This window comes from Rissa tridactyla, chromosome 16 (assembly GCF_028500815.1).
Source record: "Rissa tridactyla isolate bRisTri1 chromosome 16, bRisTri1.patW.cur.20221130, whole genome shotgun sequence".
NCBI lineage: Eukaryota > Metazoa > Chordata > Aves > Charadriiformes > Laridae > Rissa > Rissa tridactyla.
The window spans coordinates 3,252,339-3,265,518 of record NC_071481.1 but is presented as its reverse complement, the minus strand read 5'-3'; the positions used below and the strand labels follow the sequence as shown (position 1 = coordinate 3,265,518).

At 35.7% G+C, this 13,180-nt stretch overlaps 1 protein-coding gene across 6 annotated transcripts in view; it reads left to right on the top strand.

Annotated features, from left to right (window-relative positions):
* The window catches only part of PRDM2 (PR/SET domain 2), a 72,134-nt gene that overhangs the window by 6,061 nt on the left and 52,893 nt on the right, over window positions 1-13,180 (top strand). For 4 of the 6 annotated variants that reach the window (XM_054222214.1, XM_054222215.1, XM_054222218.1 and 1 more), the window contains exons 2-4: window positions 1,766-1,839; window positions 10,506-10,623; window positions 11,864-11,967. In XM_054222214.1, the coding sequence (XP_054078189.1) occupies window positions 1,831-1,839; window positions 10,506-10,623; window positions 11,864-11,967 (231 nt within the window). In that variant the 5' untranslated portion in view covers window positions 1,766-1,830. Of the gene's footprint in view, window positions 1-1,765; window positions 1,840-3,679; window positions 3,723-10,505; window positions 10,624-11,863; window positions 11,968-13,180 lie in introns of all 6 variants that reach the window. The other 2 variants (XM_054222219.1, XM_054222220.1) reach the window with 2 other exon arrangements.

Below are 13,180 nucleotides of genomic sequence, written 5' to 3'. Positions count from 1 at the left end.
TGTGGGTATTGTCCCAATGAATAACAGCGCTGGATTTTTCTCTTTTATTCAGGCCTCATCTCAAGTACAGAAGTTTAAAGTTTATACTGACTCCAACTTTTGCTTTTTCTTTAATGAGCATTTCCATGTGCTAAGGCAACTTTCAGCAGGTGACAGGCAGCCTATGGATCAGATTTCAGGGACCATTTGCCTAAAGCATTTGCGCAAAAATGTCTGAAATAGAGATCAGATTTGTCAGGAGGGAAAAATCAAGGCTGAGGGAAGTAAAGGGTATGTGGAAGATGTGTGAGAAACAACTGTGTTCTAATGCATGAGAAACTTAGAGCCAAAGGGACATTATTGTCCTGGCAAGATTTAGCAATCTCAGGATTGTAACTAGTAACGAAACCTGGGGATATTATTCTCTATTTGTTCGGTGGTTTCTTGGTGTTTTCTGTGTTTTCCATCAGTGCTGGAGAAAATTTTAGTAAATGTATCATTCCTAGGAATTGATTTGTACTTGTCAGATGTAGTGAAATAAATTCCAAAAGGAATGTTTTTCTTCAGATGTTGAAAAGCTGCACAGATGGAGCTCCTTATCCCATAACTGGCCTTTGCCGGCAAACTGTAAATCCCACGGAACCGGTTGCAAAACTGGAACTGAAATACAGATGTTTCAGCTGTTTGTCTAAATGCTAATGTGATATGGAAACATCAGGACAAATGGAGTTAATCCTGGAAGAGCTGTATGCAACAGAAGTGTCCTTTTCAAGGAAGTTTTTCCTTATGAATTTCTTAAGCAATGCAACGTTTGTAGGACACCTGGCATTATTTTCACTGTTATGCATCATTAAGAATTCTTACAGTGCAAAGATGTGAAGGATTATATGAAATTTATTTGAAGTATGTTTTACCTTAATGTATTTTAAACTAAATGTTAGTATTTATCCAAAGTACTTAGTAAAAACCAGTTAATCATTGTTAGAATAAGAAAACTAGAGAGGGAAGAAATAGGAGTACTTGAATAAAGTGCTTTAAGTGATTAGGTACTAGTTAACCTCCAAAAAAGGGTATTGCTCATTTATTGAAAATTGTGTATGAGGGAGGATAGTGCTTCCAACAATAATGCTTTTTTGTATGTATTTAAAAAAAGAAGTGAGTTGATGTACTAAACTCTTAGATATGGCATCGTTCTGATTTTGTCTTAAGCCATGAGTTTCCAAATTTGGTGCCTGCTTGAACTAGGAAGCTTTTTGAAACCTCAGCCTTCTGTTAAACAAGAATGCCAAATGTGTTAATGTAATAAAATACCTTAATAAAAGGCTCAATTTTAAGGAAGCATTTCCTGTTTCTAATAAGGGAGAGCGGAGACTCAAATGCGTGCGTTTTGTTAATTTGAAAACCACTGAAGGTCTTTCACAATGCTTTGATATTAAATTTTCAAGAAATCTGACTCCCGAAGTTCTTAAGAGTACTCAATCTTGAACAAGCTAACTTGGTTTTAAAAACAAATGAAGCAATCGTACTTGAGCACATTTCTGTTGTATCATCAGTTAAAACTGGGGGAAAGATTAATGATAGATATCCATCCTGAGATTATTCGTATACATTTGAGCTAGAATAACAAAACTGTAGCTTGCAGCAGATTTTTTTTTCTTTTTTATAAAGCAATATGCTGCTTTGTGACAAGTGCTTTGGGAAGAGAAACTACAGGTCTGTGTGTACTTTCAATTCAGTATAAATTTGTAGGTAAGTACGTGTTACAATTGTCTGTTTTTCTTTTTAGGGCTCATGTAATCAAAGGAGTTTCTTTGTTGTGTGTGTCTTTTCAGAACACAACAGGAATTCAAAATGAATCAGGTGAGTATAAATGTAAGACTTTATCAAAATACTTAGATGTTAGAGCAGTTAATTATTAATAAGAAAAGTAAATCATCCACTAAAAAGGAAATGTTCTATAAAATCTTCAGTGTCACTAAATTTCATAATCCTCCTTTCCACAATGTATATGCTCGTGAGATATATTTTATTTCATTGATCTAAGTTTTTTTTATGTGTGAATTCCCGTTAGCAGCATAGAAGTTATTACTGCTGGCATCTCTTATAAAAACACTTGTCCAGAAAAATCTATTTCCTCCTGAGGCTTTTGGTAATAATTCAGCTCCTTATAAAAGTGGCTTGAAAATGGAAAGTTTCCAATTTTTCTTTAACCTTTTTTAACCACTTTACCATTTGAAATGTGCAGTGAACAATATGTCACAGAAACTGATTGATCAGGAAGTTTGACACTTTCCTGGAACCTTAAGCGTTTCCCCTAGAATGAAGTGAAAAGACTGGGAAAGTGCGTTTCTTTTGTGATGCAGTACTCTGCTGCATGGATGCAAGAATATCCTGACTGGAGGGTGGTGTTTTAATCAGTGCCAACTGTACAGGATTTTATTTTGCATTTGTCTGCCCAAGTAGGAATTATACATCTGTTTGTCTATCACGCACAATTGTATTACTTAGATACTTATAGGAAAAGTACGTGTTGCCTTAAATTTTTCTCATAAGTACTTCTCCTTTTGGATGATCTTACAAAGCCCCTTTGGCGTGGGAATGTGACCATAAGATATTATACTGAATAAGTGCTATTTTTTAATGCTAAAAGAGTCAGCTATGACCAGAAGCTCTCTTAGCCAGAAACAACCACAGTACATAGTCATGTAAAATGCTTTGTATACTTTTTTTATTGATGCCTGTATCTAATGAGCGCTTTTATTGCCCTTTATGCCATTATTTAATCATCAGCAGCATTGAATGTAATTAGCACTTTGTTGAAGTATGTTCTCACTGAAGTTATAAAAGTAGATTAGTATAAGTAATCACAATGTGAAACACGTTGGTGGGATGTTTCCTATTGCTTTTTTCCTCTGATTTAAAGTAAAAAAAAATAATCTTCAATATATATGTGTGTATTTAAAATGTAAAAAGCAAAATATAATTTCTGTCAGAGCCCTGAAATATGTATTGTAAAAATACACTTTTGTATTATACACAAATATGAATAATCATTTATATGTAATACAAATAGCGTTTACATTTGCACACTTTGAAGCATTAGTAGTCTAGTTTGGGGTAGCTGGGTTAACTGTTGCTTCACAATTTATTTCTATTGAGAGTTGACATTTTTTCACCTATAAGGTTTGTTTTGAACGCACTCAGTGGCACGAAGCGAACAGCCGATTGCTCTGTCTGCTCGAGTAATAACCCTGCTTTTTAAGTTGTTCTGATAAGCTTTGGATTCTGCTAAAATTCTGGAAGCTGTAGATCCTAATCTTTAATTGTTGTATTTGGCTGTTTCCTTCCCATTTGTGTGTCTGTGTCCCCTCTTGTCCTGTCTGTTGCCGTGTTCCCTCATCCCCAGTCTGTTTCTAGAATTAAGTGGGATTTCTGTGCTGTTCCAAAACAAAGTCTTCATCTTTCTTATTGGGACTGCTAATATGGTTTATGCAGTGCTGTGATATACGACATCTTGCAATTAAATAATGAGATGACCCTGCCTCTGGGAGCAGTTACAATAGCTTAAAGCCTTTCTTGGTGTTTCTGGTTTTCACATTTAGTTTCTAAAGTGTGCAGAGCTCATATGGCTCTTTATTGTTCGATACCATTCATGTTAAGTGTGTTTTTAGCATCAACCCTGTGGTGTTTTTTCTTGCAGTGCCCTTGTCATTTCATTCACTGTTGACAAGTTGTAGTGCCAGGTCTGTATAAGAAATGTTTTTGCCTGATGCCAAACATCTTTCAAGTGTTCTGTTCTCATGTTTCTTTCGTTCTGCTTATCTCTGCTTTTGGTGTGACTTCAGTGACCCTGAAACTAATTGGGTTATTGTTAATTTGGCTTGTATGAAAAGACTGCTAGTTCTGTTGTTTATCCCATAGAAATCCTGAAGTAGTGAAGGAAAACCTTTTCGTGAATACTTTGATATGGCCTTCTTGTAGTAAGAAGTCGTATAAAAAAAATAAAAATGCAGCTGTTGTTGGAATTAATATTTTTGAGTTTCTTGGAAGATTGCTGTCTCAGAATAGACTGTATGCTTTCTCTATCTGTTTTAAAAAGAGATCTTCCTTTAATATGTAAACTACCTCATCAGAATATGCTAAATAATTTGTTTTAGAAAAACAAGCAGACGGGGGGGGGTTGATTGGTAGCATTTACTGCATCTCAGTTTGCATTAAGATAAAGTAGGAAGAAGGCTGGTGCTACCTGGAAAACTGCACCATTTAAAAAATGGTGAGGCGTATGTTAACAAATTACACCTGAACTTGTACTAAAACTCCCACCCCTCACTCTCTCTGAGTTTTTCAATGATTATTTGAAATGTTTCCGATACATCTTTACTTTTCAAGCACACACAGTGAAATTGTGGCCGGATAAGGTTCTTGGACAAGCAGAGACCTTTCTGCTTCCAATTTACCTTGTGCTAGCTGGCTGTTCGTGCCAGCAATCTTCCTTACTCACTTCATCTCCTTTTCACAACTGCCTCTTCTAACTTCTCACTAACTGAGCGTTTGTTGTGCATCACAATGTTCAGGACGGTTTTTTACCTTTTCACTCTAATTTCTGATCATCTGTAAACATCTTGTTGCAGGTACTATTTCTACTCTGCTTAAATACTGCTTGTAACATTATAGTCTAATTTGTGGTTGGTCCATAGGAACAATTATATTAAAAGTGGTGTAAAAATTGCTTAATCAATGTGTTGAAAGGTACTGTCAAAGTGATCGGAATCTGAATTTGATGCAAACAGGAAAAGACAGTTTCAGTTAGCGCACCCCTTCAGCCCTCAAATGACTTTTTGGCATTGTTCTTAAGTCACTTCACCTTGGCTAATTTGAATGCTAGCAATGGAATATTTCTGATGAACTTCAGAGTAAGGAGTTTGAAAGTGAAATAAGCTTCAAGTGCTTTTGTGTTCAAAATTGCAGTCTTGGAGTGAGTGAAAAATACCGTATTAGGACTTCAGTTAAATGCAAAAGTTGGCTGTAGGACATGCACCAGTACACTATCTTTATCAAGAGGTGAATTTTTTTAAACAGAAAAATAAATTTAAGTGAGGTTGTTAAGTGTTGGTGGAAAAGTGATTGAGATACAATATTCCTTCTTTTGGTAGACAGGCATTCCTTGGGGATAAGTTTTGATCTGGAAAATGTTTTAAGTAGCTACATTTCAATTGCAAATAAAATGAGATTGCACTGATTTGACTGAACTAAATTGTTGTTTATTTTACTGTGTAGTATTTGGTTACTTATTACCATTCGTTTGAGGTGTGAAATACATTGTTATGTACTAGGGCATATATGCAATTTTCTGGTATTTGTGAAATCCATTGATATGGCAGGTGTTGAATGAGTCTGACTGCCGTGTTCTGTGAATGTAGCTGCTAGTCTTTGATTTATGTACGTAGATCAAAATAAAGTTCTGATTGTATATTACTCCATACAAATTAACTTTGTAAATGATAGACCAGTTTCGGGATATTTATGGCTAATAGGAGGTGTGACTATTAAGGAATATGCCAGACATATCAGAGGATATAGCACAGTGCAGTACATTGTGTCTAAATCAGTTGAATCAGATTTTTAAAATTTTGGTAGGTTAAAATTTATTTGCAGGCTTGAGATTTTTAACTGCCCATCTAGCTATGGTTGTAAAAAAAAAAAAAAAAAAAAAAAAAGAAAAAAAAAAAAAAACAACCCAACCAAAAAAAACCCCCAAAACCAAAAAAAACCCCAAACAAAAAACCAACAACGCCAATACCAAAAACCCCTAAACAAACTGAACCCAAAAATGAAAACTTACCAAAAAAACACCCCACTTCTGTTTGCTTGAAACTCGAAGTGCATCATTCTGATAGCTGTCTTGTTGATTCTCATCTATGCCTATATATAATTTGTTAGAAACCACTGTGAAAAATAGGCTTGGTTCTCCCGTAATGGAATTGTGGGGTAATGTACTTGGAAAGATACTTGGGTTTCTTTGTTTGATATGCTGGAAAGAGTGTGTTTCTCTTTTGTCTGAGACATGGCTTCTTGTGTATCAGTTCAAGGCTAACAGATGTCTGAAAATCAAACTTCTTTCATCACTGGTTTTCCTTTTGGATTGTTGGAAGAGCAAAATATAACTGTGCTCTGCTTTGAATAGACTTTGGCTATTATAACTAAAGCATAAGGATTATTTTTTTTTCCCCTCCCTAGTCTCTTCACTCTCTTGGATGGGAAGGGATTTCTGGCATTCTATTCCTTCCATGGTTTCCAATTTGGGGGTCTTTCTCCCCTACAAATAGCTCTCTAGGATGTGGCTGTGCAGCTGTTAGGGCTTACCGAGGCAGCAGTAGAATAACCTCACTATGACTCCCAGTTTTATCATTTTTCTCATTGTGGCTGTCAAAGCTGGCAGAAGACATGTTCTTGTAACATAATTTGGCAAAGTCACATTCATAAATGTGGAGAATAATCGCCATATGCAGCACCCTCACAAAGAGTGGGTGTAGAAAAAGTTGAGGAGCTTTATCTGTTCTGCTTTAGAGATAAAAACCTTAAATTTGGTAGCATATAGTGATACATTTAAAAATCTATTTCCAGTAAACTTTCAGCATAACATATTTCATAAGTGCTCAATGAAAAATGCTCCGAGTATTACTCAGTATGTGAAAACTACTATCATATCTCTGCTTTATGGTTATATGTAAAAGCAAGAATCGTTTCCAGAAAGTCGGGGTTTACTTGGCTAACTGTAGTGTTGCCCAAGTTGTTGTTATTTCTCAGTTTAACACTTCCTAAAGCTTGTTCAGAGCTTAAGTATAACATCCTTCATATTGGAACAGTTACTGCCATCACCACCAGTATTTGTTTCTGAGCAGAGTGATCAAAGTTCAATGTCAGAGGGCAGGTACTTTTTTTAGGGCTGTTGCACGTGGCTCAGCATACGCCTGGTTCTCACCAAGCACGGTTCTTGCAGCATGTGGACAGATTTTATGGGAAACTGGGCATGCTTTTGACTTTGAAGTTATCGTCGTTTTTATCAGGAATAATGTTTTATTGATTATAATTAGGTAATAAAGAGCTAGTTGTTTAATGGCAAGTATGAATAGCATTTACTGTTCTGTTACACAAATAATAGTATGAATAATATTATAAGCAGCCTATTGAACCTTGTAGGCTCCTTAAAATGGAAGTAATCACTTACTAGACACTCATAAATCATTTATTGGCTTTCAATTGCCTTTCAAACTTTAATATAAAATTACCTTGAAACCTTTTCTGTTATAACCTGATGGCTAAGGATTCTGACCTGTTGATTTACTTAGGAATTATGTTTGACATTTAGGATACTAAAATAACTTCTGTGACATTATTTAAAACCCTTTAGTCTCTCTAAAAGCTGCTTTTAGCTTATTCGATTTGTCTCAGAGCAGTAAACTTGACATGCAGATACTTCAACGTCGATCTTTGGAGCGAAATGGCATGTTTGTAGGTTGTAAATAGAGCAGTAGAAAGACAGCGATAGACCCAGTAGTTGCTCTGTGAAGTACATTAAAATATAAGTTTCATCGTGTCAGCTGCTCTGCCATATGGGTAATATGTATGTTACTGGTCCCCAGTATGTGTAGAGTAGCTTCTCTCTGTCCACCTAACATTCAGTACTGGGTAGTACAGGATATATCCAAGTTTATGGCAGAGTAGATGGTGTATCCCAAGTGCAAGTCCTAGTATGTACATTGGAGTAGTTGGTTTACTGCAACATGCTCAATTCAATAGGTAAAACAAATAACTTCATTTTTGCAAACTGTATGCGCTTCTTAGAACTTTGAGTATGGTTTTCTCCTTAAGTTACAGTTTAGTCTTTCTGACAAGTGGTACGTTTTCATGTAAGTCAATACCAGAAACTATTTTAGATTGTTTTTTAGGGACTGATTAGATTGAGTATGCCTGGAAGTCATCGTTTGAAAAGGGGAAATAAAGAATTGCTAATATATGTGAAATTATCCTCAGTCTGGTGGGTAGCTGATGTTCTGGTTTTGTGCTGTCACCACTTGTGTGTTTCTAGGCAAGTTATTCACGTTACTGAAGCTTTACATCATTTTTTGCTTTGTGCATAGAGGCATACACAGTTGTTTCTTTTGTAACTTTTATGTGCATGCTTAGGAAATGATTGACAAAATTAAAATGGAAGGCTGGGAGAGCAGGTCTGGACCCTCAGACCATAAGTGCTCTGGAGCTGGAAATGCCTGTTCTTTTGAAACTTTGAGATGTCCTTATTCTCTAAACTGAAGTATCAGTTAGCTTTCATTATGAACACAAATGGTACAAAATTAGGGCATGCTCAGAAAAATCGCAGTGTTATCTCAGCTTTCACTTAAAAGAGTAGAAGGATTCTATAAAAAATATATAGAAAATGGAAAATGCTTAGAGTTGTGTGTTGAGTACAAATATTTTTAGAACTTAACAACTTTTGGCATTTCATTTCCTACTTTTCTATTAATAGACATGCCTTTAATAGTTAAATATTTTTTTTTTCCTTGCTATTGGTCACCATTACTTCTTATGGACAGATATTTATGTTAAGTCAAACAGAAAATGAAATGGATGATTGATAAAACATAAATGTTTTTTCAGTCACCCTTTTCACTCGTGCTGTCAATTATGATAAAGATAAGCTACATGCCACACATCTGAAGCTGATGCAGTCAAGCCTATATGATTTTATGAACCTTTACTTCACTTTACTTGCTGAGGGTCATAATGCAGAAACTGCTTTCCTGGCTCCAGTGAGTTTATTTGATCCACAGTTTTTCTCTGTTTTGAAACAGAATTTGCAGATGAGTGTCTAGGTGTTAAGAAAAGGCAATGGAACACAGTTGCTGATGCTTTGGTGCAGAATCAATTTGCATTACACCTCTGTTTGAGGGGCTTTTACAGTTTTATTCTTGGTACGTAACCCAGGATTTAAAAAAATCCAATAGGTTGGTTATGAAATAAAATGAAAAAACCTCTTATTCTTCCTGTGTTCTGGCTGTTGTGCTGCATCCTGTTTTAATCAGTGTATTTTAGCATGGGAGTTCACTTGCCTCTTGTTACTTTAATTGCCAATAACATGTTTCAACAGTATAATTTGGACAAATGATGTGTATGTCCTGAAACACTTCTAACTCTTCTAACACTTCTCTCATTTTCTGACTATTCGGTATTCAAGAAGTACACAGCTAACAAAGATTTCTACTAAAAGATCTAAATGATTTCTACTGAAAGCATCATGTGTTTCTCTTCAATATACCAGCCTTTCAGAAGCAGTCAGAATCATTTTCTAGCAGAAGAAATCGTGTTTAAGAGCTAGTGTACAGCTGAAACATAAAATAATGAAAACTTTTTGTGGCTTATTTTCAGAAAAGATTTGGTCTGAATGTTAGATTAGGTCTTTTGTAGCTGTCTGTAATTTAAAAGGAAAATTAATCTAGTTCTTTTTAAACCAAGTTAGACTTTCAAGGCAGGTTACTTAAGAGCAAGTATGTTTTCATGCTACATGTTTTTTTGAAAAATTTGAGTTGTCTAGTTTAAAAATAGACTTAAACATCTTGTTTATACTTTTTTGAAGAAAGTCTCAGCATAATAGACTAGGCAGGTAGATCAACTTTACAATGTTTTTTTTTAATCTGAAATTTGGAAGAACTTTAATCAGAAACGGCACAAAGGAATGTTGTCTCAACATAGTGTTTCATGTAACAACACTTATTACTGACCTAATTACTTGTTAAATGTAGTTTCTCATGGCATAACTGATCAGGAAAAATAATGCAACTGAAAACTGTTCCATGAATGAGTTTTAGAATATCATATTAATGAGCCGTTTCAAAGACTTAGCAGTAAGCCTGGACTCATGTGAAAACTATATTGTGAAAAATATAGATATTTTCCACAGTATAGAACCACAGCACTTTTCTGTTCGTATGTCTTTAGGTATAATATAGTAGCGCTGTCAGGTAAGTCATATTCAGACAGGAAAAAGAAAATACCTTTAGCTCTATTCTCCAAGTAACTGAAGGGGGAATTTTGAATTTGTTTTTAAGGAGAGGCCGGGGAAAGCGAATGAAATGGCAAATGGCCTAAGAGATAAGTGAAAACCCTTTCAGTTAGATTTACTCACTGTGTACTGCTTGTAATCAAAACACATCCATTAACTAAAGCAAAAGAAGAATTACAGCAACTTTGGTTATCAGTGTTTTATGTATATCTCTAATGTGGTCTTAGAACTCTGCATTCAAGCAGAAACAAGTGTAATGAAAATAACAGTGAAAACTTGAATGTTCTGATAAAAAGCTACTTCTACATTAGCATGTTGATGGAGAGGACCCTAGTTGAAATGGCAATTAGGAAATTTTACTTTAATTTCAAGTCAGGAGTTTTTGTAGCTTGTAAGGGTCGATCATTGGTTGTGCTATTATTTTATCCGTTAATGGTTGTGGCCTTTCTGGCTTTTTGACTTGTAGAACACAACTGACTCTACTGTCGCTGTGGAGACCTTAGATGATGTACCTGAGCATGTGCTTAGGGGGCTTCCTGAGGACGTGAGGCTCTTCCCATCTGCTGTTGACAAGACACGACTTGGTGAGTGCTACAGCTGTGAAAAGAGAACGAAGATTTTTACACTAGCTCACATAAATTACAGTTTTGGTGCTCTCCTAATATGCTGAGTAGGGATGATGTCTGGTGTATTTATCTGAAATAATTTCTGTCGGAAAGTGGGAACAGCTTCAGAGTTTCTCCAACATCCCAAGATGATGTTCCTAGAACATCAGAATCAAAGGTGGACCAAGATGCAAACAGATTAGGTTATGTTACTTCACTGGTTTGTTTTCACTTACAGGATTTTACCAGTTTTGTGTTTTGCAACTATCTTACTGTCGCCTCTTCAGAATGGTGCATCTCACTGTCCCATCAGCGTGAGAAGTTTAATTTAGAAGAACAGATTCAGTGTAGACTTGAAAGCTGCTGTGTGGAGCCAAGTGTTGTTTCTGTAATATATGCAAAATGCTTGGCTTCTTTTTTAACAGAGTTTAACGTGAGAGAACTTTGATGGAAGTTAGAATTGCAGGCTGGATACTTGATGTTGAAAGCCGGTAGTTTGAGGAATAAGCCTGACAATAGTTGCATTACTGTTAGTAACAGGTTATAAGCTCCCTGGAGCAAGGCTAATCTTTTCTAGCATGAACCTGATCTAGCATGGTCTGAATGAGAATGTTATGTTTAATTAGCAATTACTTGTCAATCCGGTCTTAATTTTCATGCTATAAGATGTGAAATGCAGCTGTCCATTTCCAATGAATTTGTGGGCAGATGCACATATTTTAACCAATCCTAAATGTTTTTTCCTTCAAAACATACTATTAATTAGTTTCACAACCTTTGCAAGGGCTTCATTTGCCTGGCATTGTTTCAGAGGAAGCAAATAGGATTTTTGTTTTAATAACGTGTTTACGCAGCAAACCAGCTGAAATCTGGGACTCTCCAATATAAAACCTGTAATGCTCTTATGGTATTTTGAATATCACCTGAAGGACAAGAAAAATCGAGGTCATTTTTTGTCTTCAGAGCTATAGTAGCCCATGAGCAAAGAAAGAAACCAGGTAAATGCTTAAACCTTTCACGATTGAAGTGAGTTTTGGGGAGAGGATTATTTGAATTCATTTTAGTTAGCTTCAGTTTCCTTATTGTGATCTTAATATTGTAGAATGCTCCCCAATCTGAGACAGACACATGTTATGATCTTAAGAAATATGAATTGTGAGTAGAAGATTTGCTTGAGATAAGTTAGATTAGTTTTAACTAGTGATATGTGTCTCTTCAGGTGTCTGGGCAACAAAATCAATTTTAAAAGGCAAGAAGTTTGGACCATTTGTTGGTGACAAGAAAAAAAGATCTCAAGTTAAAAGCAATGTATACATGTGGGAGGTAAGAAACAGCTTGTAAATGGAAAAAGGTATCTGTTACTAGGTCAGTATTTCGTACTTAGCCTTTAATTTTTCCAGAGATCTTAGAAAGAGAGATGATGTGAAATAATTGCCATCTATCTATGTCTACCATTACAAACAGTTATTTATAGACACTTGGATTGAGCAACCATTCTGAATTACAAAGCTTTAGACTATTGGCATTGTTTGAAATTGCTGTGTTAATTTTCTTATATACTGACTCTGGGTCACATCTCCCCTTGGGAGTCTCTTGCTGATAAAGCTCTGCTTTGTTGGCTTGAACCCTGAGTAATAGCCCTTCTGCAGCTGAGTACTGTCAACTGCTTATGAAATTAGGGAAATTAGGAGGATATGGAGTCTCTTAAGGAAGCCACAGCACTTGTCCTCATTTAGCTCTTTGAAAACAAGCTTTGTTATGGGAATTAATTTTGCTTTTGGAGTTTTTTATAAAAGTTCTCAACTGTTGCAGTATTTCTTGTGCTGCTTGTGTTTGGGCTTGCCTTAAAGCGAATGCTGTCTGGACAGCTGAATAGCTCTTTAAGCTCCACTGATAGTCATAAGACCTTGGATATTATGTAGATTTCAAAATGTAGGTGTCTTAATCTGGAGTTGAATCCTATCTACAATGTCTTTAAGGCAGCTCATAACTACTTCCAAAGACGGCTTCAGCCTTTCTGAAGACGCATACAGCAAATGGCTTTAGCAAAGGGAATGGTTAAGGAGGGGAGGGGTGGAGGAACTGTGGCATAGCATGTTCTGGAACAGAACTTGCTAGTTTACAGATTTTTAGGCTAAAGATATTGATGGCAGTTATCCTTCTGGCCCCTGGTCTGCAAAAATTGAACTGCATAAAATGCTGGATACTCATAAAAAATTTAATGTTAACTCCTATCAGAGAAACTGATCTAGAACAAGTTCCCATAAATGCAAATTCACATTCAGGAGAGCAATAAAGTGCTCAAGTGTAATGTTTGTTGCATTGAGCTAGTACTATCACAAACTCCGCTGCATAAGCTATCTCCAATTTTGATCTGGTACAAGAACGCTTAGTGAGACGGAATCAGTCAAGTAAATTATTGACCTTGTAATTGGTTTTCTCAGTGCTGGATTTTGAATGTTCTCAGTGGATAATTTTTAGTTTTAAATTCTTAAAATTTGTGTTGAGAAATGATAATCACAAGCAAGCTGTTACA